The sequence below is a fragment of the Eubalaena glacialis genome, chromosome 18 (genome assembly GCF_028564815.1).
Source record: "Eubalaena glacialis isolate mEubGla1 chromosome 18, mEubGla1.1.hap2.+ XY, whole genome shotgun sequence".
NCBI classification, from domain to species: domain Eukaryota; kingdom Metazoa; phylum Chordata; class Mammalia; order Artiodactyla; family Balaenidae; genus Eubalaena; species Eubalaena glacialis.
The window spans coordinates 69,993,492-70,021,230 of record NC_083733.1 but is presented as its reverse complement, the minus strand read 5'-3'; the positions used below and the strand labels follow the sequence as shown (position 1 = coordinate 70,021,230).

At 47.8% G+C, this 27,739-nt stretch overlaps 1 protein-coding gene, 1 long non-coding RNA gene and 1 other non-coding gene across 6 annotated transcripts; 1 reads left to right on the top strand and 2 right to left on the bottom strand.

The window, feature by feature from the left end:
• Positions 1-4,574: 4,574 nt before the first annotated feature.
• Positions 4,575-26,475, bottom strand: ZNF274 (zinc finger protein 274). Of its 2 annotated transcripts, XM_061172744.1 has the most exons (7): positions 25,982-26,475; positions 25,120-25,246; positions 24,255-24,350; positions 10,266-10,748; positions 7,455-7,546; positions 6,284-6,410; positions 4,575-5,857 (listed from the first exon to the last, which is right to left on the bottom strand). In XM_061172744.1, exons 1-7 carry the CDS (start codon positions 26,012-26,014, stop codon positions 4,944-4,946), a joined length of 1,872 nt encoding a protein of 623 aa, XP_061028727.1. In that variant the 5' UTR covers positions 26,015-26,475; the 3' UTR covers positions 4,575-4,943. The 2 variants fall into 2 exon arrangements, with proteins under 2 accessions (XP_061028727.1, XP_061028728.1); XM_061172745.1 differs by lacking the exon at positions 24,255-24,350.
• On the top strand, positions 13,106-23,293 carry LOC133077954 (uncharacterized). 3 transcript variants are annotated; one of them, XR_009697824.1, is made up of 6 exons: positions 13,106-13,510; positions 15,115-15,170; positions 16,032-16,164; positions 16,429-16,533; positions 21,308-21,445; positions 22,371-23,293. It is a non-coding gene; the product is annotated as an uncharacterized LOC133077954 (long non-coding RNA). The 3 variants fall into 3 exon arrangements; XR_009697822.1 differs by lacking the exon at positions 15,115-15,170; XR_009697823.1 differs by lacking the exons at positions 15,115-15,170; positions 16,429-16,533.
• Positions 18,523-18,628, bottom strand: LOC133079247 (U6 spliceosomal RNA). The gene has a single exon (XR_009698126.1). It is a non-coding gene; the product is annotated as a U6 spliceosomal RNA (small nuclear RNA).
• Positions 26,476-27,739: the final 1,264 nt, after the last annotated feature.

The following is a 27,739-nucleotide window of genomic DNA, read 5'->3' as shown; positions in this document are numbered from 1 at the left end:
TAAAATTTGTTGTTAAGTAATTATCACAGGAACATTTAAATATTTTTAAGTGGGACAAATCAAATCAACTATTTATCCATTCCACTTTTATTCTTGCTCATGTACAAACATATTTTAATATGACAGCACAATCATGCACATCATGCATTTTTCACTTCACATCATAATTATGTCTTACAGAATCTGCATAAAACAGATTAGAAACCACACAAATGTCCCCAAATGGTAAAATATCTAAGTAAAAAAGAACATTGATATTACATTTCCGTCAACTGTTTCAATCTCTGTACAAATAATGTCATCATCTGAGGAAACAATTTCCCCACCTCAGTGCTTATATTATTCATTTTCGTGTTCTTGTTCCTTCTCAGATTTAGGCCTCAGTGCTATTAAGAACACTGACTAGTAGATCAGCTTTTGTAAGACTGTGTCATAAAAGCAGAGATTGACCATATGTCATTACACTAAAAACTGTTAACAGTTTTCTTCAAGAATGAGTTCTCTGATGTCCAACAAGGGGAGAGCACCATCTGAAAGCCTTTCTGCACTGATTACATTCATAAGGTTTCCTTCACTATGAATTCTTTGGTGTTCCATAAGTCAGATGGTCTGCTGAAGGCTTTTTCACAGTACATTCAAGTTTTTTGTTTTTTTTAAAAATTTATTTTATTTATTATTTCTTTTTGGCTGTGTTGGGTCTTCGTTGCTGTGCACGGGCTTTTTCTCTAGTTGCGGCGAGTGGGAGCTACTCTTCGTTGAGGTGTGCAGGCTTCTCATTGCAGTGGCTTCTCTTGTTGTGGAGCACAGGCTCTAGGCATGCAGGCTTCAGTAGTCGCGGCTTGTGGGCTCTAGAGCACAGGCTCAGTAGTTGTGGCGCACGGGCTTAGTTGCTCTGCGGCATGTGGGATATTTCCGGACCAGGGCTCGAACCTGTGTCTCCTGCATTGGCAGGCAGATTCTTAACCACTGTGACACCAGGGAAGCCCCTATTTTTAAAAATTTTAAAATATTTATTTATTTGGCTGCGTTGGGTCTTAGTTGCAGCACTCCAGATCTTTGTTGCCAGGAGTGTGTAAATGTGTATAAATGTGTATAAAATTGATGACTAATAAGAACCTGCAGTATAAACAAACAAACAAAACAACTAATACTAAACTTTCATTGGGTTATTTGTATGGAAATATGTTAATATAAATGTTTCAGACATTAAAAAAAATAAAAATAAAAAAATAAAAAAAATAAAAGGGAGGCAAGCACTTAGAAATTGGCCCAAATCAAGAAAACTTTGCTAGAATGTTCTGTAAGATATGGGTATAAATAAATCTGTTTCAACTTGAAAAAAAAAATTAAAAAAAATAAAAATAAATAAAAATAAATAAAAATTTTAAAATATTTATTTATTTGGCTGCATTGGGTCTTAGTTGCAGCACTCCAGATCTTTGTTGCCAGGAGTGGGCTTCTCTCTAGTTGTGGCGCTCAAGCTCTAGAGAGAGCAGGCTCAGTAGTTGCAGTGTGCAGGCTTAGCTGCCCCAAGGCATGTGGGATCTTAGTTCCCCAACCAGGAACTGAACCTGTGTCCCCTGCATTGGAAGGCGGATTCTTAACCACTGCACCACCAGGGAAGTCCCTCATGTGGTTTTTCACCCTTATGAATTTTCTGATTCACAATAAGATAAAAGCTCCGTCTGATTTCCCACATTGATTACATTTATACGGATTCTCTCCAATATGGATTCTTTGATGTCCAATACGGTGACAATTCCGGTGGAAAGACTTTTTACACTTTCGGCATTCATGAGATTTCTCTCCAGTGTGAGTTCTCTGAAGAGTAACAAAGTGAGAACTCCAACTGAAGCATTTCCCGCACTGATTACACTCATAAGGCTTCTTCTTTTCAATGTGAGTTCTTTGATGTGAAATAAAGCCAGAGCTCTGAAGGAAACACGTCCTATATTAACTACATTCATAAGGCTTCTCTCCATTATTCTTTTTTTAAAAATTTATTTACTTTATTTTTGGCTGCGTTGTGTCTTTGTTGCTGCGCACAGGCTCTCTCTAGTTGCAGTGAGCAGGGGCTACTCTTCGTTGCAGTGCACGGGCTTCTCATTGTGGTGGCTTCTCTTGTTGCAGAGCACGGGCTCTAGGTGCGCGGGCTTCAGTAGTTCTGGCACTCAGGCTCAGTAGTTGTGGCTCGCGGGCTCTAGAGAGCAGGCTCGATAGTTGTGGCGCACGGGCTTAGTTGCTCCGCAGCATGTGGGATCTTCCCGGACCAGGGCTCGAACCCATGTCCCTTGCACTGGCAGACGGATTCTTAACCACTGCGCCACCAGGGAAGTCCCTCCATTATTCTTTCTTTGATACACATTAAAATCAAGGATGTGACTGAAAAACTTCCCACATCGAATACAACAGAACAGTTTTTCTTCAGTGTGAGTTTTCTGATGCCTAAGTAGTTAAGACCTCCTGCTGAAAGCTCTCCCACATTCACGACATTCATGGAGTCTCTCTCTAGTACATATTATGTAATGTCAACAAGTTGGGAGCACCAGGTGAAAGACTTCCCACATTGATTACATTATACAGTTTTTCTTAGGTATGAGTTCTTTAATGTACAACCAGATGAGAACTCCCCTTAATAGATTTACCACAGTGGGCTTCCCTGCTGGCGCAGTGGTTAAGAATCCGCTGGTTGGCTTTCATTAAATTCCAGCTCCAAAGGAACCGTAATGGTGGCTGTTTCTATGTTCTGTGATCTAGGAATCTGAGGCAGCGGAAAGCCACATCTTACCTTGTGAATGGGACCCTTCTCCACTTTCTCCAGCTTTCAGCTGACTCATTGTAATTCTCCCAGTTACTATCCTCATCCATTTCTACAAGTTCAGCTGCCTCTGCCCCAGAGGATACATGTGCACCCTTTTACACCAGAGAAAAGTCTAAGTCCCAGGCTCACCAAAAAGTCTGAGCAGCCTACTCTTCCAGACTGTTGGAATTTCCTACACAATCGCCATGTTTCTGTGAGAACAGAAAACCATTCCACACAATTCCAAGCCCCTAGTTCCTTGCGGTTTGCCAACCCTAGGCAGAGTGCCTGCCCCCTCTCCCTTTCCCAGATCCAGTGCTTCCTGGAGGGATACACCATCCCTTTGGGTACAGTATCCATTGGTGGAAACTTTCAAATCATGTACACCCCCTGCTATTACTGCAGAAGCCAATTACCACAAACCCAGTGGCTTGAACAATACAGATTTATTATTTTACCCTCTGGAGATCAGAAGTCTATCACTGGGCTAAAATCAAAGGTGTTGCCAGTACTGCATTTCTTCTGAAGGCGCTAGGGAATGAATCCATTTCCCTGCCTTTTCCAGCTTCTAGAGGCCCCTCACATTCCTTTATGGTCCTGCGTCACTCAAATCTCTGCTTCTGTCACCATATCTTCTCTTACTCAGATCCTCCTGTCTCCCTCCTGTAACAACCCTTGTGATGATACTGGGTCCGCTGGGATGATCCAGGATAATCTCCCTGTTTCAAAATCCTAATGTAACCACATCTGCAAAGTCTCTTTGGTCACGTGAGGTACCATATTCACAGGTTCCAGGGATTAGCAGTGAACATCTTTGGGGGCCATCATTCTGCCACTCACAACCCTCCACCCAGGATATTCAGACACATCCTGAGCCCTGATGGCAAATTTATGACTGAAATGCTGGGTGGTACAAGTGTGAATTACGTGGGGTTGGGGAAAGATTAGGAGCCACCAGTTTATTTATTTATTTGGCTGCGCCGGGTCTTAGTTGCAGCACGCAGGATCTTCGTTGTGGCATGCAGGATCTTTAGTTGTGGCATGAGGGATCTTTTAGTTGTGGCATGCAAACTCTTAGTTGCGGCATGCATGTGGGATCTCGTTCCCTGACCAGGGATCGAACCCAGGCCCCCTGCATTGGGAGTGTGGAGTCTTAACCACTGGACCACCAGGGAAGTCGCATGTATATTCAAATCCTGCATCATTTCATCCTACGTTAAGGGAAGTGGAAACTCTTCCATTCACCTCAGAGATGAGTTTCTCTGACCTTCTGAAGCAGTCAACTTATGATATTAAGTTATCCACAGCCTTAAATCTTTCCTAACTCAGCATTTATTACCTTCAGGTTTCTTTTAGTGAGAGTGGTGAGTACAGAGGTTCCTGCCATGAGACTAGGGCACTGCTGGCCCTCCTGGTGGCATCATCCACCATTCCCTTGGTTGATCATCCTCCAGCTCATCATCCAGGCTCCTCATATAATCCTGACAGATGTCCATTTACCTGAAGGAAGTTCGTGCAACCACCTGCCCTGCCACCTGCTAATCATGCTCCCAGAGCATTTCCTTCACCTGCCTCAGCCCCCACTCCCCTTATCTACCCCAGCACAACTTCCCAGGTCTGCCCAGGGCCCACCCCTTTTGTTTTAACATTGCTTCTTTTAATCAAGTCATTAGTGAAAAGACGTTTAATCAAATAGGTGGGAAAAAACACACAGAGATCCTACCACAGAAATATATAGTTTATTTATCTATGTTCTCTTTCAATCCTTGTCCATATGCATAAATACTTTACCACAAATATAATATCAGTGCACAGACTTTTTGGTACCTGGCTTTTTAAACTTAGATTATAAGCATTTTCAGGTTTCACTAATATCACTTTTAATAACCAATGAACAAATTAAAATGGCAAATCAACTGAGCGAAAAATTAAATGTTTTTCCAACTGATGTATTCATTAGCGATACTCCCCACTGCTTTTCTTACTGACTTATGTGCAGGGCGGTCTCCCTGGTCATCCTTTGGTCTTGAGAACTTCATCACTCAAGGCCTTCCACATTCAGTCCCGAATCCCAACCAGGCTTGCTCATGTGACACTGCAGGATCAGGCTGCAAAGGCGATGTCTCTTCACCTGGCTTGAGGGCTACGAGGTAGGCTGTTTCTTCTTGCATTTCACCCCGCTGTGCGTTTTCTGATGCCCTATCAGGTGCGAGCTCTGGGTGAAGGCCTTTCCGCACTTGTTACAGGTGTAGGGGCGCTCGCCGGTGTGAGTCCTCTGATGCCTGATGAGATGGGAGCTCTGGCGGAAGGCTTTGCCGCAGTCCTGACATGGGTAGGGCTTGGCCCCGGTGTGAGTCCGCAGGTGTTGGGAGATGGCCGAGCGGTCGTTGAAAGTCCTTCCACACTCGTGACACTCAAAGGGTCTCTCCCCAGTGTGAACCCTCTGATGCTGCGTGAGGGAGGAGCTCTGCACGAACGCCTTCCCGCAGTCTGGACACACGTAGGGCTTCTCTCCCGTGTGGATCTTTTTATGCACGGAGAAGTACCTGGGGTTCCGGAAGGTTTTCCCGCACTCGCTGCATCGGCACACCTGGCTCCCTTTGTGAATTCGCGTAAACGTGATCTGCTGAGCGCTCCGGGGTAAGGTTCTCCCACAGCTCCCGCTCTCCTGGGCCTTTCCCCCGCTGCAGCTCTTCTGATGAAGTTTTACACAGGGGTTGTGTGTCATCTTTTTGACCCTGGGGTCCCGCTTGCGCAAGCGTTTTCTAGGAATGCTCTTCTGAAGGGAGATGTGGCTTGTGTCGGGACCTGTGCTTGCCTGGGGTTTGGGGCTTTCACCGGCTGGCTTCTGAGGGAGGGTTTTTTCCTGAGTGTGCACCACTGGTTTCAACGCTGTGTCCAAGACCTCTGGGGCCCCAGCCTGCAAGGTGTCTCCTGAGGTAGAGGGCTGGGCGCCATCCCTCGAGAATTCCTCCACTTTCAGGTGGCAGGCTGGCTCTTCCTCGGGTGTGTTGGGGTTTGGAGTTAACTGTTTGCTTTCCAGAGTAGTCTCCCACCCTGAAAGAAACACAAAGGTACAGATACTGTAAACAGAAAGTGCTGAAACGGGTCGACAGTACGACATAATTAAATATCCAGAAGCTGTGTTCTCCCCCAAGTACAGTCATGCACCCTGAGGAGGGAGACTGAAGGCAGTGAAGCAGCCATGAGCGGCACACCGAGCTTGGGCAAGGGCTGCGAGCGTCTCCCAGCCCTCAGAGACCCTGTTCTCGTTCACCCGCAGGGTGGACAGCAAATCGGTCCTTCACTGGACCTCAGGCTGCCTCTGTTCATACGAGCCCCACCCCTCCAGACCTACAGTGTCAGCTAAAGGCCCTGGACGGTGCAGGGGACTCGAGGGCATGTCCAGGGCCCAGAGAGGGTGTAAGCCCCGACTCAGAGCCCCCATGGCATCCCAGTCCCGGAAGCGTGGAGGGGCCTTACCCACAGAGACCAGGTGTCCAAAGGTCTCCAGCATCACGTCGTGGTACTCGGTCCTCTGTGTCGGGTCCAGCAGCCCCCACTCCTCCCTGCTGAAGTCCACAGCCACGTCCAGGAAGGTCACCGGTTCCTGCAATGTCACACACCTTGTATTTCAGCAGGAGGGTCAGGGAGTCCTTGGTGGGGACAGAAGAGGGGCTGGCGGGGACATTCTGACAGAGCTCGCTGTGCTGGGGATGCCCCAGCTTTGGGGGTTTGCTTCGAAACACTGACTGGGGCCTGTAAAAAGTCCAATGGGTCTGTTCTCACAAAACCAGAGTCTGGGGCCCAGGCTGGAGGAAGAGCCCTACTTCACAAGGAACTACAAAGTGCCACAAACAAACTGCCTCTACCCTTTCCCCATGACTTCCCACCGGAGACCACCCCTCGGGCCAGCCTTGCCCCTCCCTGGGCATACCCCATTCTGGAGCAGCCCCTCCCCATGGGGACAGGGGTTGCCTGGGGGTGGGGTGGCTGCCTGGGCCGCACGGTGATGAGTCCTTTCCAAGGAGCTGACCAGCACTCCGGGAGGAAGAGGCCTCCCACCGCCCTCTGTCTGGATCTGGGAGGCATTTTGCCCAAAAGGGGCAGAGCCTGCTTGAGAAGGAAGAGGCTGGAGCCCCTGAATACAGCTGTGCCTGAAGCCTGCACCAGACCACTCATTACAAGAGAGCTGATAAATTCACTCCTATGCTCAAGCCAGATGTAAGCCCCAACCAAGGTCACATGGACACCATCACTGGCTGCTCTCTAAGCCTCAACTGTCAGCAAGACAGGGCCAGGCCTATTTCGTCTACACCCCAGCTCTGATTATTTTGAAGCAAATCCCAGGCTTTGTTTCAGTTATAAACACCCAGCTCTGCGTTTCTGAAGGATGAAGCCTCTTTTGTTCTAACTGGGATCCAGCCTTGATCTGGACGCCTGGGCCCGAGGCTGCGAACGCCTGGCCCCTCCCCCTCTTCCCTCCAGATTTCCTGACTCCTGGTCACTGTGCCCTGTCGTGGTCTCCAATGACACCACAGTCGCCAGAGGGCAGGCCTGCCCTTCACGCTCAGCAACTCTGAAAGGCCTACCTGTGGGAGGCCTGCGGGGGATGCTGGGACCAGAGAAGGAAAGGGTGACACTCCCCACTCACCTCAGGCAGTGCCTTCGCCAGCCTGGTGGCCATGTCCTCCTGCTGCTGAGCTGTGGTCTGGAGAGAGCTGGTGGGGCCCTGGGTGGGTGGTGCTGGGAAGAGACGGCAGCGCAGGGTTAGGTGGGGCAAGGACAGCCCACGTCTGTCTCCGGGACCCACAACTTATTGTGCCCCCCATTCTTCTCTCAAAGCCTGTGCCCAAATCCCCACGTGCGTGACCACAGGGCACCACTGTCCCCACTGCGGGTCCCACCCACTCCCCCTCCAAGGACTGTTCCGGACCCAGTCCCTCCACTGAAGTAGCTGCCTCACCTCCACGCTCACCTCAGCAGCTGGCCTCACGCCTTCTCCTCAGAGACAAAGACCCCATTTCTGGCCTCCACGTCCTCCACCCCTTCCTCCTTCCTTCCTGCTGCCCCACGGAGTGGAGAACTTCTCCTGGCCCCCAGGACCAGACTCATTCCGCCAAACCCATCTTGATGCAAATTTTACCAAGTTTCTTCCACCTCAGAAAACAGCTCTGCCTGGCTTTATGGCCCCTCTTGCCCATGGCTCTTTGATGTCTGACTTTCCTTATGTGTCCCCACATGGTCCTTGGGCTTCTATAATGATGATGCCACCCCACTATCAAGGGGGACACACGATGTGACCCAGGCTGGCCCACCAGGCCGTTGCTTCCTCCTGGCCAAAATGATTGGATCAAGGATGAACATGGGCCCCCCAGCCAGCCAATCAGAGCCAAAGGGGCATCTGTTGGAACATTTAGGAAAGAGAAATTCCATCCTGGGAGCCCCTACATGGAAACAGTGCCTTTGAGTGAAGCCATCAGAGGCCGGCAGAAGTATGATATAGCAGAGAGGACGAGTCCTGAAGATGAGTGGAGCTGCTGGGTCTAGCCATGCCTGAAGCTGGATCACCCTCGGACTTTTTCAATATATTGTCCTTCTCCCTTGGGCCACTCTGTGTAAGGCCTGTGGCAGTCATGCCCAAGAGGTTCAATGGACATGGTGACCACAAACGCAGGACTCATAGGGTTCCCTGGAAGGCCTCATCATCCCCTGTAACACTAATTGGTTTCATTCACCCCCAAGGCGTGAAACGGACTCACTGCCTTTCATCTCAATGAGCTCGACAACTGCCTCCTTGGGACCTATATTAGTTTCCTGGTGCTGCTGTAACAAGCTGCCATGCCAGTGGCTCAAAATAACACAAATTTGCTGTCTTACAATTATGGAGATCAGAAGCCTGACACAAGCCTCACAGAGCTAAAATCAAAGTGTTCACAGGGCTGCACTCCTTCCGGAAGCTTCGGGGAGAACATACTCCTCGCTCCTTCCAGCTTTTAGAGGCTATGTAAAATACACGGCTCGTGACACTTTCCTTGCATCACCCCTGCCTCAGTTTTCACATCTCCTATTCTGACTCTGACCCTCCTGCCTGCCTCTCATAAGGACCCTCATGACATTGGGCTCATCCAAATAATCCAGGATAATCCGTCCACCTCAAGATCCTTAACTTAATCACACATGCGAAGTGCCTTTTGCCATGTGAGGTTCAAGGGGTTCCAATGTGGATAACTTTGGGGCCCTCACCCTGCAGACAACAGCACCCCAGACTCGGTGCCTGTGGAAGAGACCACTCCCACTGCCACCTGCCCCTCTCCTTCCCCGCACCTGCTTCTCCAGGAAGCCCTCTTCTCTGAATCCCACCATCCAGCCTCAGAGTCCCCCCTCTTCCTCAAGCATCAAAATCAATCAGTCAATCATTCATTCACTCAAGAAATATCTTCCACGTACCCATCCCAGACACAGAGAGCGGTGTCCGTGCTCCACGGAACTCAGCCTAACGGACATCAAGCCTCATGGAGGCTGGCTCCCAAATACCTCCCGAACCTGTGCCGCCTCCCTGGCCCACCACCACCGTTACCCTCTCTACCCCACCACCGTCAAACACACGTTCATTTGTCAGACTCCTGTCTTTCTTGCTAGATCGGAGGCTTGTTGAGCTCATAAGTCCATGAGTCCTGTCTATGTCGGTCACCACTTTATCCACAGCCTCCACTGAGTGTATGATGTTAGAAGGCACACCAGGGGACTTCCCTGGTGGCGCAGTGGTTAAGACTCCGCGCTCCCAATGCAGGGGGCCCGGGTTCGATCCCTGGTCAGGGAACTAGATCCCACATGCATTGCACAGCTAAGAGTTCGCATGCTGTCACTAAGGAGCCCGCCTGCCGCAACTAAGGAGCCTGCCTGCCGCAACTAAGGAGCCCGCGAGCCACAATTAAGGAGCCAACCTGCCGCAACTAAGCCCCAGTGTAACCAAATAGTAAAATAAATAAATTAATATTAAAAAAAAAAAAAAGAGAAGGCGTACCAGAAATACAAAACCTGTGTGACTGATATTGATATGGCAGGGATCCCAGAGGGATGAAAATGAAGCACATTATCTGCTGGCTTCCATCAGAAATGTGTGGAGGGCTCATTAAAGAACGCAGTGCCAGGCCGCACCCAAGGGTTTCAGCAGCTCTGACGTGGGGCCTGAGACCTTCCATTTCCACGAAAGGGTCCAGAGAGGAGGCCATTCTCAGAGCCTTGGCGCAGGGGTAGGGACAGGTACGTCAGCAAGCAAGTATCTAAAGCTCTGATTCATGGACTGGGGTTGGGGGAGGGGGGGAAGCAGATGCCCTTGGCGTAGACGGAGTGGGCACCAGCCTTCCCCTACCCCTCCCAGGAAGCCTGGGGTTCCTTCGCCCCCACCCTCCAAGATGCCTTCCCAGGAACTGCTGTCTCCCCACTCTTCCACTGCACTCACCTTCCTCCTCGGAGATCCAGGTCACATCCTCCACCAGGGCTACTGCCTCCTGGCAGTCCACTGGGTGCTGCGACTCCACCCACATCCGGAGCTTCCCGGGCAGCACGCCGAGGAACTGCTCCAGCACCAGCAGCTCCAGCATCTGCTCCCTGGAGTGAACCTCGGGCCGCAGCCACTGGCGGCACAGCTCGCGCAGCCGGGCCAGGGCTTCTCGGGGCCCTGCCACCTCCTCAAAGCGGAACCCCCGGAACCTCTGGCGAGCAGTCTCAGGGTCAGTTAGATGCTTATCCAGATGTTGAGTGGGCTCCCTGAGGATGTCTGGGCTCAGGCCCTCATCTTCAGCATAGAGGGCGCGGATCTGGGCGTTCCGGGGAAGAGCCACCTCCTCGTTTAGTGTGAGGATTTCAACAACCTCGATCTTCATCAGGGGATTCCCAGCAGGAAAAGGATGGAACTGAGGGTCCAACTGAGCCTCAGGACACTCTGTAAGTCAAAAGCAGAGCAAGACAGATGGCCAAAAAATGCATGAAAAGGTGACCAACGTCGTTAACCACCAGGAAAATGCAAGTCAAAACCACTGTGAAATACCATTTCACACTCTCTAGGATGGCTATTATCAAAGATGGGTGCTAACAACTGTTGGTGAGGATGTGGAAAAATTGGAACCCTCGTACACTGTTAGTAGGAATACAGAATGCTACACTACTTTGCAAAACAGTCTGGCAGCTCCTCAAAAGGTTAAACACAGAGTTATATCATGATCCAGGAGTTTCAATCGAAGAGAATTGAAACCATGTGTCAACACAAAAACTTGTACAAGAATGTTCACAGCAGCATTATTCATAATTGCCAAAAAGGGAAAACAACTCAAATGTCCATCAAACGATAAATGGACAAACAAAATATGGTCTAGCTATACAGCATGGATGAACCTTGACTACATTATGCTAAGTGAAAGAAGCCAGACACAAAAGGCCCCATGCTGTATGATTCCATTTATATGAAATGCCCAAAATAGGCAAATATATAGAGACAGAAAGCAGATGAGTGGTTTCCAGGAGATGGGGGAATTGAAGGGCTTTGGGGTGATGGCTAATGGATACAGGATTTCTTCTTTGGGATGTAGAAACTGTTTTGAAGTTAGATCATACTGATGGTTGCACAGCCTTGTGAACATAGTAAAAACCACTGAATTGTATACTTTCAAAGGGTGAACTTTATGGTATTTATGGTATATAAATTATATCTCAACATAGAAAAAAAAAAAGACCAAGAGATAACAAGAATTGTTATGCTGTATATGCCTGCAGCCATGAGGGGAATAGAACCTGATCCCACCTCCATGCGGGCCAAGAACAAGGATGTCCGGGAAAGGCAGGGACGCTGGGTCTTGTCACAGAGTCCACAGAGCATTTGCTGAACAGAACTCCAGGATGGTCCTGAAATGCTAAGGAAAGCTCTCTATAACTCCAAGAAGAAATGCTAATTCTAAATGACTTAGAGGTTTAAAAAAAAAAAAATTAAAAAAAAGTAAATAACACAGACTATGATTTATTTTTGGTTAGATTTCTGTTTTATAGAGTTTTCTTTTTGACCCCAAGCCAATAATCTCCAATCAGAACCTTCTCCTTTTTTCCACTATGAATCTTCCCACTCCCAGCCTGCCTTAGTCTTTACCAAACATAAGGGACGGTGGCTGACCCCCTTGCTAGGGTGGGCTCTGAGTAAGTAGCCTCTGCATGTCCTCCTCTGAGTGGTCTTTATTTCCACAACACTCACTTCCTAGCAATGTGGTAAATGATGGAATAAAACTGGAAGACACAGGTAATGTTAAAACACAGGTCAAGAAAATTGTGAAAGATTCCCATGTAAGCATTAAAAAAATTAATACACTGGTTTTAGGGGGATTATGACAACATAGAAATGTTCCTGTCACATGAAGTAAAAAGCAGAGCAGGAAATTACTATTGAATGAGTCCCCCTAAAACCGATTCCCCTGCCGAGTTTATGATTAACCTCTGTTATCCAAAACTTTATCCCCTTTCTTGTCCCTGCTGACCTCAATCCTGTGCCAACTGAACATCAATCAACCAGTATCAGATGACCAAGACTGCTGTGATTGATAACATCATTAAAGTACAAATTCAAGTTGTCTCCTCACGGTAATATGAGCTAACAGATCCTGGAACCATGGACCACCTGGCCAGAGAATCCTAAACCAGAGACATGATGACTTCTAAAACCACAATTAAGTAATGTCACAAAACGATGATTAATCCTAGACTCTCAGTTCTTCCTTTAAAACACTCCTAGGTCAAAGACCAAGTTGGAGTGGATCTGAGACTTGCCTCCACGCAATAAACCCTTACTTTGCTGCAAACTCCTGCTGTCAGAATTTGGCTTTCTATGCCTGGAGCACAGGAGCAACTTTGCTCACACTACTGTGGAGTAATTGCAATTGCGTTAAAAAAAAAAAAAAAAAAAAAAGACTCAGGAAGCGATTAGGAGCAGCGGCTCCCTGCATACGCTGTCTCTGTGCTTTTCCTCGCCGTCTACGGCCTCCCAAGCACCTGCCACATCGGCCCCCGGGCGCACTTATCAGACAGCATTGGCTGCTGGGCAGCTGGCTTTGGCAGAGTCGCGGAGCGCGCCCGGCCCCTCCTCCAAAGGGTGAAGCGGGAAAAAGCCCATGCCCCACCCAGCCCCACCCTGAAGCTTCACTCGCTCCTCTCAGAGCTCCAGGAGCGCGGGGCCGCGACTTCCGGCCTGGACGGAAGTGCGTCAGGCACCCTCCTCACTACAATTCCCAGGAGCCTCCACGCCGCAGACTTCCGGCCCCGCCATGTTGAGGGATTGGGTTCGCCTGAGGCCCTTGGCAGGATGGTGGCCGCTCGGCTAGTGGTGGGGCTCTCGCTTCTGGCCTCCACTCGCGTTCTCTCTCCCGGCCTCCCCGGCGACGGTGGACGCGTCCTGGGGCGACGCCGGCGCAGCCTCCACACACACCTTCCCGAGCTGCAGGTCTTCCCCGTTGGGTGACGCGGGGTGAGGGGAGCGCGGCCGCTTTCCCCGAGAGCAACGAGCACCCGGATTTCCCACCCACTTTCCTCCCCCGTCTCCACATTCTTCCCCTGTCTCCTTACGGCTTTGTCTTCCCTTCTCGGAATTTCCTGACTACACACTTCGGGTCGGCGGCGGTCTCCACGGACCTCACGGGCGTCGCCCGTTGCTGGCGCGCGATCCGAGGAGTGAGTCAGCTCGGGGTCAGGAGTCGCCCAGTGCCGGGTGGGGCCGTCCCGCCACCCCAGACTGGCCTTGGGCGCTCCAGGGTTGAAAAACAGGTCCTGGGCTATACTATGACTTATCGGCCGCTGCCAGTCACTTCTTTCCTACGTTTAAAGTGACTTTTTCCTTGATAAAAATCGTGACAGGCATTTGATCTCCCATTTCGAACTTCTTCCCCCCACTTCCTCCCAAATAACGTTTTGAGTTAGTTTCATCGGGAGGCTTGCCCGCCCAATTCATATCTGCGTTATCTTGAGCATTTAGTTCCCTTCCTGTTCCTTAGGATTTCTGGAGGGTTATCTCCACCCCCCCCACCCGACCCCCACCCGGTCATTCTTGATTTGAAAGCTTAGTTCACTTTCCTTTCGCTTACAGCTCTTAACAGCTCTTAAGGCTTGGTTGGAATTTCTCTCTGAGGATAACTTGGGAAGCCGGGGATAGGAGTTTACCAGAATCTCAGCAACACTGGCCTGAGAAGCAGCCCCCACAGGGGGTGGGCGTGGGGCTCCCTAGCGGCTCCGTGCTGGGCCACAGGCACCATTTTGAGCAATAATCATGCATGACACTTAAGAACAAACTTAATTCTCCGTATTGCTTCATAGCTTTCTAACTTACGAAATTTCCGTTTTGTACTCCTTGGTTAATCAGAGGAATTTTTATTTAATGCTTTCTCCTTTAAAAAAAAACACGTTGGGTTCTTTTTATTCTACTTCATCCCCTCTATCCCCACCCCTTCTCCTTTAATCTTGATCAAATATTTACTTCCTCCTCTTATCCTCGGGGGCACCAGGGTGTTTTCTTAGAGTCTTGCATTGAATGCTCACTTAAAATGTTAACTGTTTTAAACTGTAGAGCCCTTCTGGGTTTGGATGTCAGGAACTCTGCCGATGTTTTTGGTGCTGGGAGTCCAGTGTATCCGGCCTCTCCCTGCTGTAGCAGCCCTTCAGGGGGACACTGGTTCTGCAGTTGTCATAAAGCACCTACAGGGTGCTCTGCAGTATGTGAGATGGCCACAAGCCTCTAAACCCATGGGTAAATGTCATCCTAGGCACCTCAGTCCTCTAACCGTCTCATCTCTTGGACCACTCCCCAAAACCTCTAAGGTAATCCTCACAGCTGTCCGTTCCAGAAAAGTATTCGCCCCACTTGACAGCTGTGTTTACCAGCTAACAAGGCTGAAACTGGATCCCCACCTCACTGAGGCAGGGCTGACTGACCCACCCACTTACCCACCTACCTGCCTGGGGCTGCATAAAATTATCCCTATCAGCTGCAGCTCCAAGTACTGGCTTTCAACCCACCAGCTGAATAACCCCGGGGGGAATTTGGGCAATTTAGTCCCCTCCCCTGCAACTCCCTATCTAGCTAGGGGGCTATTACACAAATTCACTGAGCCTTCGGGCAAGGGGCTTAATTCTTCTGGGCCTCAGTTTCCCCTAAGTCCTAAGTGATTAGGGACCTAAAGCCAGTACTGCATGAACAACAGCAAAGGCTGACGGGGGCTGCTGTTTTCTTCTTCTAAGGACTGTTTTCTTCTCTCATGTTCTCTCTGCTGCCTCCTCTCCAGGTAAGCTGTCTCCTTCATGGTGCCCACTTCCTAGTGAATGCGGACTGATTAACCAGGTACACTAGGGCTATCAGTCCACAAATATAATAGTAACTAATTACAGTGATCTTTTACCAGCTTGTTGGGGGGCAGGGGCAGGGGCAGCTCCCCTCATCCCTGTTGCATACTCCCCTGTCCCTCTTCCTCCTTGTCCAGGATGCCGCCAGCTCTCACCCTTTCTCCTTCCTTCCCCATCACTCTCTTCAGCTCTGCTGGGCACCCTGCTATATCGCCTTTTAAACATGTCTCCCCCACTGCACTGCTAAGGCTGCTAACTGGGTCTCGCGCATCGGAAACCCCTAGGCCAGACCCAGAGGAGGATGTGCCAAAGCCACTTATGACGATCTTTACATCAGTCAAAGTCTTTCCATCAGTAACAGTAGCTACCATTTCATGAAGGCCCCCCAGGACCTGGGCTTTTACACCACCACAGCCCCACTGAGCAATAGCGTCCAACCTTTACACAAAAGAAATCCATGCTGGGAGAGGACAGGAACCTGCCCAAGGCCACACACTGGGGAAGGGAGCAGCTGGGATCCAAACCCTCTTCTTTTATGCCCTTTACACCAAAGAGGGCTTCACACAGCAACTATCTTACTTTTCCTCAAACGTGCCCAAATGTGTCTCATCCAGAAGTCATTGCACTTGCCTGTCTGATAAGTCTCTCCTAGCATCTCCACCTGGTTCTCCTTCCCCATCCAGCTCTCAGCTCAGATGTCATCATCTCAGAGCTATCTTCCCGCCCAGTTCTAAACTAGTATTGCCCACCCGTGCTTCCCCACTCCCCGACAGATATCCTATTGTTTCATTTTTCTTCATAGCACTGATTGCCACCTTAAAGTATCTGGCTCACTAATTTCTCTCTCCACCTTCTCTAGAACAGCACTGCCCAGTGGAACTTTCTTTGGTGAAGGAAATGTTCTAGATCTGCCCTGTCCAACATAGTAGCCATTAGCTGCAGGTGACCAGTGAACATTTGAAAGACGGCCAGTGCGACTAAGGAACTGACTGGTAAGTTCGTTTTAGTCGGTTTACATTTAATCAGCCACACGTGCTAGTGGCTACTCTGGAATGAATGTAAGCCCAGTGAGACAGGGGGCCTTTCCACCCTGTTCATCGTGGTGCCCCACCCCGTAACAGTACTTGGCATTTTGGCAGGTGCTCAAGCAGTACTTGTTGACACAACACAGCTACTAAGTGCCTTGGTGAAGGGTTCACCAAGACATTTGGGCCTTTTAGCCGTATGTCAGGATTTACCCATATTTCAAATTTCAGGAAATCTCACTGGCACTGTGAGTGTCCCATCTGAAGTTATCATGGGAGGATGGCTGCTGCTACAAAGTTCCCATCTTTTACTCAGGAGCCTAAGCAGGCCATGGGGTAAGAGGACACTTGGTTTGCACCCCACCTGCTTCTTCCCAGACCGGCCAGGTCAGGGACTTGGATTCATGCTCCCACAGCAGCACTTCTGTGGAGGACTTATAGGACTTATGAAAGGGACTTCACACACTTCTAGCCTTTGTAAGCCCTCAAAAGAAGTCAATGCTTTTACAGTACTTACTTAAGTCTTCCATGGCATTCTAACATAACTTTCTCCAAATAGAGCCTGCTCATTAACAATTTATTCTTAGGTTCCCTTTCAAAAAAGTATCACTCACAAAATCTTTCCTCTATCTGTGTTAAATTGGTTATTCCTGGTATAAGCCAGAGCTATTAGCTTCTGTACTTTGCAATCTGTTGCAACTGCTCAACTCTTATAACTATTTCAGAGGATTAGCTTTTTTTTGAAAGGTGTTAATTGTTACAAGCTACAAATATTTCCTCCTTTTCAATATTTTTCTCATTTTGTGCTTTGGTGAGAACGATGCTATGTATACACTGCAGAAAGAACCTGTTAACATAGCACCCTGTGTTGTCATTGAGTAGCTCATGTTCCATGGAAACAATCTTTTAACAGGAAGCTGGAAAATATTCACTGCCCAGGTCAATATAGAAACACAACTAACTGGCCACTTTGTTCTAAGAAAAAGTTGGTTTTAACATTTCTCCTGGGACCAATTTTGCCAACTTTACACTTTTCCAGAAATCTTTCCATCTTATTGTTGGTTCATTCCTATACTCAACAAATAATTACTGAGCACCTACGCTGTGGCAGGAACTGGTGACATAGCAGGAAGAAGACAGTCGTTTCCATTTTATAAGCATAGTTACCGGCAGCACCTCTAAAAATGGAAAGTCACCCTCCCACCCAGTTTCCTTCTTGGGAGACAGTTACATCCTATCAGTTTCTGTATTCTCCCAATGATAACCAATTGACACATTAATACTTGGTGTGTGTTTGTGTGTATATTTTTAAGGAAAAAAACCCCATGTACATCTATATATCTTTATGTGAAGATACGTATGTTAAAAGATATATATTTTAAGAAATACATATTTCTTGGAGATTGTTTCATATCAGTACATAGAGCTGGCTTATTCTTTATGACAGTTGGGTAAAGTACTATAATGAGAACTACATGTATTGCTGAATATCTGAATAGAGTTTTTTTCCCTGTATAGGTTTTTAGCTTGCCTTTTATTTATTCTGTCTATCCAGAAAATGGGCTTTTTTTCTTCTTCATTTCTGACTCATTTATTCCTGCTTTTATCTTATTTTCCCTCAGGACTTTTGGAAGTATTTTTTCGCCAAAAAAGGTTTGAGTCAAATGCTTAGTTCATTTATTTTCCTTATTCAGTTAACAGTTAAAGCACTTCAGGCTTTGAAATTACTCCAGGGACTGTATCTGGACACCAGAGAGAGTGGTCCCCAGATAAAAGGATTAAGATTACATGGTCCTAGAGAACACATAGATGGATGGTAACAGAGAACATAAAGTATTCTTGAATAAAGACTGCACAGTATGTGACCACACCCTGATAGGCTGGATTCCTGCCAAAACATGTTTGATGGTCACTCAAGATTCTAGACTTTTGCCCCGTCCCCAAGGATGTGACCCTCTCAGTTCTTTGTAGCAGTATCTTAAGATTTCCCTTTATCATCCCTTACCTACTCTCTTGTCTCAGAGCCTGGCCTAGTCTTCAGAGTCTCCTCTTTGAAGATTCCCTCTTGTTTCTTGAAAATTTTCCAACCATTTATTCTCTCAACAGTTTCCTGAGCTAGAAAGTCAGTCATTGTCCTAGCAACTGGGGACTTACAAGGGAAACTGAAATAAGGATGCGTGCTCTCACCCATGCTACTTAACATTTGTTCTAGATGTTCAGTTCAGATAGATAATAGAACCCAAATTGGAAAAACAGAATGTTTTACTATACATTTGTACAGTTGACCCTTCGTGTCTGACTATACTACACCACTTTATTTTCTTTTTAAATATGGAATGCTTCATGAATTGTATGTCATCCTTATGCAGCGGCCATGCTAATCTTCTCCGTATCGTTCCAATTTTAGTATATGTGCTGCCAAAGCGAGCACTGTACTACACCATTTTATATAAGGGACTTGAGCATCTACAGATTTTGGTATCCATAGGAGTCTGAAACAATCCCCCATGGATACCAAGGGATGGCTATCCTTACATGATCAAAGTTTTGCAGTTTGCCTTCCTTATGACCTATCTGATATAAAAACAGAATGAGACATTTCATTTATATTATTAAGTGTGGTTCTCTTCAGTGTAAGTTTTTCTGTTGTTCTGTCCAATAAGGTGAGAGCTAAGATTAATGATTTGCCTGCGCATATTGCATTGAGAGTCTACTCTCATATGAGTCCTCTGATGCTGAACACAATGAGGACTCCTACTGAAGGGCTTCTTGCCAGTGGGTTCTGTGACTCCTGAAACCTTCCTAACACTGATTATTTTCTCAGACACTCTCCAGTATGACTTCTATGATGCTGAAAAAGAGAGCTATTCATGAAACCTTTCCATAGCAATCATGTTCCCATGATTTCAGAGTTCTCAGATATAATTATTTGGTATAAGAATTTTTCCAAATTGAACAGAACTGGAATTTTTTGTCCAGTATGAATTCTCTCAAATCAGACTATATCAGGCCAGAAGCCTTTCCTGCTATGATTATATTCCTGAGATTTCTTCCATGTTTGAGTTCTCATGTTGGAAAACTCATGATGAAAAGGACTTCCTCCATTCAGGGTCTCCTGTGAGTCTGCATGTGAGTCTCCTGTGTGAGCTTTCTCTTAAAGGCTGAGCTGAGAATAGGCTTTCTCACACTAGTCTTGTTCTTGAAAGAATTATCCTTTGTATAAAACAATTGATTTCCTACATCCCCCACACGTTGGTTTTATATAGCCCATGTGAGTCCTCTCAGGCTACACAAAGGATGAAATCTGGAGAAGAATTTCCTTCTCTTCCTCCCAACAAAAAAATCTTCTTGTACAAGCTATTTTTTTCTACTGATGTTTGTACTAATTTGAGAGTTGCCACGTTCATATTTGCAGGGCTCTTCTCCTGCTTAAATTCTTAACCAGTCAAAAAAAGTTAAATATCCTGCAGGCTTTCCTACAATCATGACCTTCAAAATAGTGTCTTTATTGCTTTCCTAATGTTTAAATCTAGATTATGTCTCACGCTTTCCACCCAAACCACACATATAGTAATACTTTCTTGAAGAACACTGAGTGAGAAGGCAGAAGATTTGAATGCCATCAAATATTTCTCCACATTCCTTATCTTCATAGCATCTTTTCAAATTAGTGCCTTCTTGAAGATGAATACCTGTCTTCAGCATTTATCCAGTTTCCCTTCTACTTCAACCAATGCCTGTGCTGCCATTTTTACTGTCATGGAGAGCTGAAGACACATGCAAAATGAGCTGCATCAGAGAGGCCTAGCTTTCATTCAGTTCCAGTTCTCTGCACTGAGGAGAGGCACAGCTACGTTAGTGCTGGGAGAAAGAGACCACTGCAGGAGATGGTTCTCTTAATAGTAAAGCAGGCCATTCCAAACACCTATGATTCCCATGTTTTTATGCACTGCCTCAGGAGGAGGTCCAGGCAGATACATTCAGCTGGCTTCACAAACCTCTACCTGGGTGCTTCTAAGTCCCCTGTCATTCATACTTCATTAACGAACCAGTCAAGACATGGGAGAGTTCCAAAAACATTTGAATCTAGGTGAAAGCTATTAGGTAGTTCTTTGTACTAGTCAACTAACTGCTTGCCTAAAATTATTTCAACATAAAAATAAAAACCAAAGAAAACCTCTATTTCCACCCTTCAAAAGTCTCTGCCTTTATCAGACTTACCACGTCACTGACTAATGCCAAAAATTCCAGAATCGTAATATCGCTGTTACTGTATTTTTAAAATGAAATACTGATACGTTAAAAAAAATATATATATAGTAAATACATATGTTACAAAGAATAGTCACAGGAAATCCCTTGAAGCTTTCACCTATGAGCAGTTCTTGGCAGTTTCCTTTCCTTTGCTCTCTTGGGTCAATTACTGAACTAGCCCCACTGAATCCACCTACGAATGGGGAGGAGTCAGCTTCGCCCCAACCCTGCTGCTACTCTCGCAGGCCAGGTGTTGCCACCTCTTCCCTAGATGCTACCACAGCCTGCTGCCTGCTTCCATCTGTGCCCTTCCATCTTCACAGAGTGAGCTGTGAAAAGCACACCACACACGTACTCAATGAAAATCAAACCCCCTTCACAGTGGAAGCCCTGTGTGCTCTGCCAAACTTAACTTGCACGTCAGTACACCTCGGTTACCTCCTCCCAGCCCAGTGGGTGACTTTCCATTCCCAGAGTGTGCCAAGCCTGCTCCATTCTCACAGTATCCCCAAGTGGTGTTTGTATCTGGAAGCTCTTCCCCACCACTCTTACACGTCTGCTGACTTTCTTTTCTTCAGGAATCAGCTTAAATCTCACCCCTGCATTGTCACCTGACCAACTCCTCTAGAGTAATTCCCCATTGCTCCCTACTTTACACCATGTTCTTTTTCTTCTCAGTACTTACCACTATTTGTGTTTACACAGTTGTATCTGTGTAGCTTGTTTGTAGAAGGCTGTCATCTATTAGACTAAGGAGTCTACAATGGCAGGAATTATGTTAGGTCTTTCTTTGGCTTACTACCTAAGTGTACAGTTTTTTTTGTTTGTTTGTTTTTTGTTTTTTTATATTGCATAGAACACAAGAGACCTTCCACAAATATTTGTGAAGTAAAGGGGAGGCAGTGGAGGAAAAAAGTCACATAAAGGACTCTTTGTGACACAGCAGAAACGTGTTAAGCACCTACCACCTCAGGCCTAGCCTGCAAGTGTCCTGGTAAGCCTCCCTGCACAACAAGGTCTCTCGTTCTGGGGCACCACCCCTGAATCTCCTGTCACCTGTCAAGCCAGCTCCCCTGAGATGTGCAGAACCATAGGTGCCCAATGCCCCCCCCCCCCCCCGACAGCAGCTAGATTTAGGAAACTACTAGACCATCCAGAATTGCATGGCTGGGAGGTTTGCCCACATGGGACTTAAGTTCCAGACAGGATGAGACACAGACCTAAGCCAGAGCCACAAAGATGGGAAGAGACCTTAGGAGGCTGGATCAACCAGGGGGGAACAGAAACCATGCTGGGTGGATACAAAGTGCTTGTGTTGCTGGGGACCTTCCAGGTAAGGTTTGGTTTAGTGACCTGTGCTCATGGTTAGAAGGGAGGTTTTCATTGTAGAGAATGAAAGGAATGACATATGGAAAAGAAAAACAAAATATTAATGTTGAGCCATCAGGCTAACAAAGGAGTCCAGGAAAGGGGGACAAAGAGTCAGTGGAGGCACTAGTCTATGTTGTGGCAAACAGAACGTCATCACCAAAGATGGGGCCAGGTGCAGGCTTCACAGCTGAAGACTGCCAGGTTGCTCCGAAGCCACTTTCATGAGAGCAGAGAACAAAGGCGGGGAGAACACCCAAAGTTCTCCTTACAAAGCCAGTACACTCTGATACAGAAGTGTCCAAAAATAACAAACACAAAGAAGAAAACCACCCACCTCCCCAACCTAATTTATGAATATTGATGCAAAAACCCTAAAAAAATAAGTTAACAGACACCAGCAACACAGTACAACAAGGGCACTTCTATGATTATGTCACTGTTAATTGTTCAAATGGGAAAATCCCCATGGTCACTTTGGAGGGGGGAAATTGGGGCTATTACTAATTTTCATTTATTAGAAAGGGTGAGGTAACTATTTCTTTATCCAGATAAAAACTGATTTGAATCACAGAATCCAGCAGCATGCTTGTCAAAACCCAGAGACTTGCCCTTTTAAGTCTAAGACCAGATACTGAAATCATCACACTCTCAGCCCAGTGTTTTGGAAGTACCAGATATGATGAATGCAATTACATGATCGTGCAAATGAAGTAAAATAATACAACTGCCTCCTCCTTTATACTTGCCAGTAAGATGACTTTGTACTGAGAAAATTATTGAGACTCTAACAAAACTGTTACAAATAATAAGAGAATTTAGCAGCATGACAGGTTCATCTGCAACAACTACGCAAGACTGCAAGGGATGATTAACCTGAGCAGATTAACAGCAACTACAGTGAACTCCCAACAGCACTTGGAAGGCCTGACTAGCACAGTGAGGTGAGCAGATCCCTTTGGACACCTGTGCCAAAACTCAACTGAGACCAGTTTTGCATTAAGGAATGTCTGAATCCAATCAAATGTAAGACACATTCTAACAAGATTTTCTCAATGAATCCTGACAAGCTGATGGTGAGTGTTCATTTGGTTGAGAACAGATAATAGGTGTGTTGTTTTCTTTTTTTTAAATAATGAGACGAACTACCATTTATCCAAGTTTGTTGTAAAGTTACGATAAGTACAGCAACATGGTGTTTACTCAGACACTGACAGAGACCAAGGGAGCATAAGGGGCCAAGAAGGCCTGCACATGGTGATGACTATGGGAATTAAGTCTATGATAAAGATGACGTTTCCAATAATCAGAAGAACCAAGTCAGAAAACGGTGTTGAAAAAACTTGTGCCCCACATCATACACACAAGGAAACACAGTTACAGGAAACAGCTAAAAACCCCCCACAAAAATACCAGAATTGACAAAAGTATTTGTACAACCTGCCTATGTATGACATGAAACCTAGAATAGAAATAAAGACAGATTTGAAAAAAAAAATATCTGAAATCATAAAACTTCTTTATGGAGACTAAATGTAAAAGATAAATGTTGGACTGGTATTTGTAGTATTAACATCCATAACATATAGTATATAGAGTCCTTCTGACCACACACACACAAAAGACAAACCAATAGGAAGAAAAAAAGGAAAATACATAAACTCACAAAAGCAAAAATACAAATGATCTGTAAACTTATGAAAATGCGTGCAACTTCATGAGGGAAATATGAACTAAACTGAACATATCTTTTCCCATCAGATCTGCAAATCTTAAAAGAGGACTATAAATCGCTGGTATCTTATTATGAAAAGGAAAAGGAGCTCTCATGCTCTTGAGCAGCTGTATGTATTTTAAAAGATCTTAGCAGTTTGTTGCTACCAGATTTTTTTCACTTACATCTTGGTTGATTCTAAGTTCCATTTCTAGAAATCCTTACCTACAAAAATCCAACTTGACTGCAAAAAAAAGTATGCGAAGAAGTTTTTTGCAACAACTTGAATGTCCATCAAGAGTAAAAAAATCAAATGTGGACTACACTGCATTTGTTAAAATGAATGATGCAGACCTGTCTGCACTGAGTATGGAAACACCCCCCAAAACAAACATATATCCATAAATGTAAACGTATCTAAAAAATCTAGCCAGAGACACACACCAGTTACTGGAGATTACAGGATGGAAGGGCAGACAATGAGTGAAGCAGGGTGAGAGAGCCCCTGTTGCCAATGTGGCACCGGCAACAGGTTCACGGTCAACCAAGCAGTACACCCCCGATTCTGAAGCCAGAGGAAAATGCAGGGCTTGATTCAGCATGTCTGCAGCTACTCATCACAACACCCCACTGGGGGTTTTCCCCATCCACCTTTTCTAAGACACTAGTTCCTCACTAACCAGGACTCCCGTGCCAGGACTCCCATGTGCCTGGTTCTCACCTGAAAAGGTGTCTTGAGGAATTCCTCTCTCCACCGACCAGAGTTCTTCCTCCTCCTCTAACTGAGATACCACATCTGGCTTGGAAAGCTGATGTTCTGCCCAAGGGAAAAGAGACAGTGCTTGGGGGGGGTCTGTGTTCGGGAGAAAATACTTTCCTGCTGTAGCAATTCTGTCCCTGTGTTCTCCCCTGCTAGGGCATGACTTCTGGTCTAGGGCAGTGTTAATAACCCCACCCATCCCATTTGCCAGCTGCCTGCTTTTCTGGACTCCTTTGCCAGTAAAGGAGGCACTGGGACCTGGTTTTGGCCAGCAAGACACAAAGGGAAGTTTGTCAGCTGGGGGCCTAAGGCATTTTTCTTTCTTTGTAAGTATGACAGCTGTAGAAAGAGAACTAGCCAGGGTTGCCGTCTCTCCTCCTTTCTGCCTTGAACATGGACATGATGCTTGGCATCATGGCCATGCATATACTAACCTAAGAATGGAAAACTTCACACTAACCATGGAGAGATGGAAAGGATCAGGGTCTCTGATGATACTCCTGAGCTGTCAGACACAGACACCACGTCCTGAAATTCTTGTTACAAACACAGTAAACATCCACTGCGGCAGCTGGAAACATCCCTGATAGACCCACCTCCCTGGTATTCAACGCCTCTGACGGATGGACTAGGTAAAGCTTCAGAAGTTATATGTGAAGTTGCCCTTTTCCAAAGGGTACAAAGTAAAGCCCTCTCCCTCAGGCTCCAGGGCCTTGACACTTGAACTCGGATCCCTGCAGGCTGAGCCGAAGCAGACACACACTTCAGAGGCACCACATTCGTGCTGCAAAGCGCAGATCTTTATTGACACAGAGGCCATCCTTACCCACTGAGACAAGGTTCCTGTAGTTCTCCAGCAACACCTCCCTGTACAGGGACTTCTGTTCGAGGTCCAGCATTCCCCACTCATCCGGGGTAAAACCCAGGGTCACATCTTCAAAGGTCACTGGTTCCTAAAACCCACAGGTGAGTGTTCAGCCAGGGCCTGCTGTCACCCATGCTGACGGGAGGGGGAGGCTGACTGAGGACGTGTGGGCACAATCAACAAGGTGACCTGAGCATTCCAGGTGTGTCTCATCATGAGTTCCTGCATTTGTCTGAAACAGCAAACCCAAGCTTGACCCTATCAGGTCACAGCAAGGAAGACAACCCATGAGGCTGGAGAAGGTTTTTCATTCTCTGAAAACCTCTCCATTTTTTACTGACTTGGAGATTCCAACATTTGTATCAGTGTGTATACCTCCTGCTAGGAGATTGCGTGAGCTGAATCATCAAACCCCAGCCTCCAGCCCCCACCCACTGCCCATACTGCTTCTACTTCCTTCACCTGTCAAGGATTCATCCGCAGCTCTCTCCTCTCAGGGACTAAGCTCTAATGCCAAAGTACTGTTTAAATATAAGCCTGAGCCCTGCTTAGACCTGACAATGCATACCCCCACCCCACCCCAGTTTAAACGGTAAATTAGTATCTCCCATACTTGGACCTCTATTCTAACCACTCCCTTGGAAAGTAACTTGCTATCCCTCCACTCACTAGGGTCTCTTCTTCCCATCCACTCTCCCTCCCCTTCCCGAGATGCTACGGGGCCCGGGGGCATCTCAGGGAAGGTGGTGTCCCACCATCATCCCGCCACCCCCGCTCCCAAATCCAGGGGTAGACTCAAACTCATAAAGAAGCCTCTACTCACACGGAACCAGGCCGTCGGAAGCCCGGTGGCCATACCTTCCTCTTCCTCAACGTGTCTCGTGGGAGTGGGCAGAGTCCTGAGAAGGTCGAATTTGGGAGGTGGGAGGGGCGTGAGTGCTACGCCAAGGCCCCCCGCCCCCCTCGGCCCAATCAACGGGAAATGACAAGTCCATTCCCCACCTCGGAAGATGTCCTAAAGGAATGTCTCCACCTGCTCTTGAACACGCAGAGGGACGGTTTCCCACCTTCCTCACCGAGAGGGAGTCGCCTCCCCCCCACCATCTGCCCGCAAGCGCCCGGAGGGGGTGGGCCCGCCCTGCGTCCCCTGGGCCCCCGAGTCCCCGACTCCCACTGCCCCTAAAGGCCACACGGCGGAAGGACGGCAGGCGAGGCTGGCTCTGGGCTTCTACGATTGGTGTGGTAGGGGCCGCGGCTGGCCGCTCCCCGCGGAGCGGCCCTAGAACTGAGCCCCCGACGGGCGCAAGTTTCCCGCCGCACTCACCCCGCGCCCGGCGCACAATGGCGCCCGTCGGCCCGCGGCGAAGTGCGTCAGCACGCCGGCCTGGACTACAACTCCCAGATATCCCCGCGGCGCGGTGCGCCCCCACCTCGCGGGCGGTGGCCATCTTGGCCGGCCAACTCGGGGCGGCAGGCGAAGCCCAGGCGGCGGAGAGCGCCCTCGGCGGTCCCGCTGGGCAGGAGGAGGCCTTGGGAGGGGCAAGTCAGGCCGCTGGGTCCCAGCACCTGGGTGGGCGGCGACGCAGGCCGGGAGGGATCCACGCCCTGCCACGAGGGCTGCAACGCATGGGGCCGGCCGGAAGTGGAGAAAGGGACGCTTGGGAGGGGCAGGGCCGGAAGTGCTGAGGGGCGGGGCGAGCTTCTGCTCACACCCAACGTAGGGGGAGGCGGGGCGGGCCGGAAGCGCAGAGGGGCGGGGCTAAAGTCCTGCCAAGTTCCGGGAAGAGGGCGGTGCTAAAGGTGCGTCCACGTCTAATGGAGAGGAAAAAGGGGCGGATTGGGAGGGTGGGAAATGTTCTGGAGGTGGGACTGAAATTAGACAGAGGTCCTGGGAGGAAAAGAGGGACGGGCCTGCCCCAAAGTGCGCAGAGGGTGAGACTAAATGTCCTCCAGGCCAAGGGAGGGGAGTGGGGCCAGGACTGTCTACTCAAGTTGTGCGAAGGGCAGGGTTAAGTGGACCCAAGGCACAGGGATGGGGGGGTGGCTGTTGTCTACGGTAAACCAGAGCTAGACGGAAGTTAAAGCGGTGAAAGTAGATTTTATTCAATAAACTATTGCAACCGGGGAAGGGAGACTCCAGTGTAGAACTGAGATCAGTTATGAATACAGCCAGAATAAGTGGGGATTTATGGCCTAGGATTGGGGGAGTGGGACACTGGTGGATAGAAAATGAAGAAAAGGAGACATCAAGTCTGGGGGGATTCTGGCTGAACCAAGATAATAGGCTTTTTTACTGAAGGCAGGCCCAGGTGATGGGGTATCACCTGGGATAGAGAGTGGGGATGAGGAGTTTGATCAGATATCAAGAGTAAGAAATTCTTGATAAACTGACTTAGGATTCTTGCTAAAATGGGATTCTACGAGGAAGTACACGTATGGGGCTTACTGGGGAGAAGGTTCAGGGTAGCCTGTCTGATGTTTGGTTAAGCAAAGAATCAGGGAGTTGGAGTGGGCTGGACAGGATTCTCTGCCCCGTGTCCTCTTCTATGAGCGAGATGCCCATATCTAGGAAATGGGAGAA

Bases quoted from the DNA above. Each gene is read 5' to 3' on its own strand.
- ZNF274 (XM_061172744.1), bottom strand. From the start codon at position 26,014: ATGGCCACCGGGCTTCCGACGGCCTGGTTCCGT. The intron at 6,411-7,454 runs GTGAGTGGGGAG...GTGACATTGCAG, and splicing joins TGGCGAAGGCACTGCCTGAG to GAACCGGTGACCTTCCTGGA. The intron at 5,858-6,283 runs GTAAGGCCCCTC...TGTTTCTTTCAG, and splicing joins TGGACACCTGGTCTCTGTGG to GGTGGGAGACTACTCTGGAA.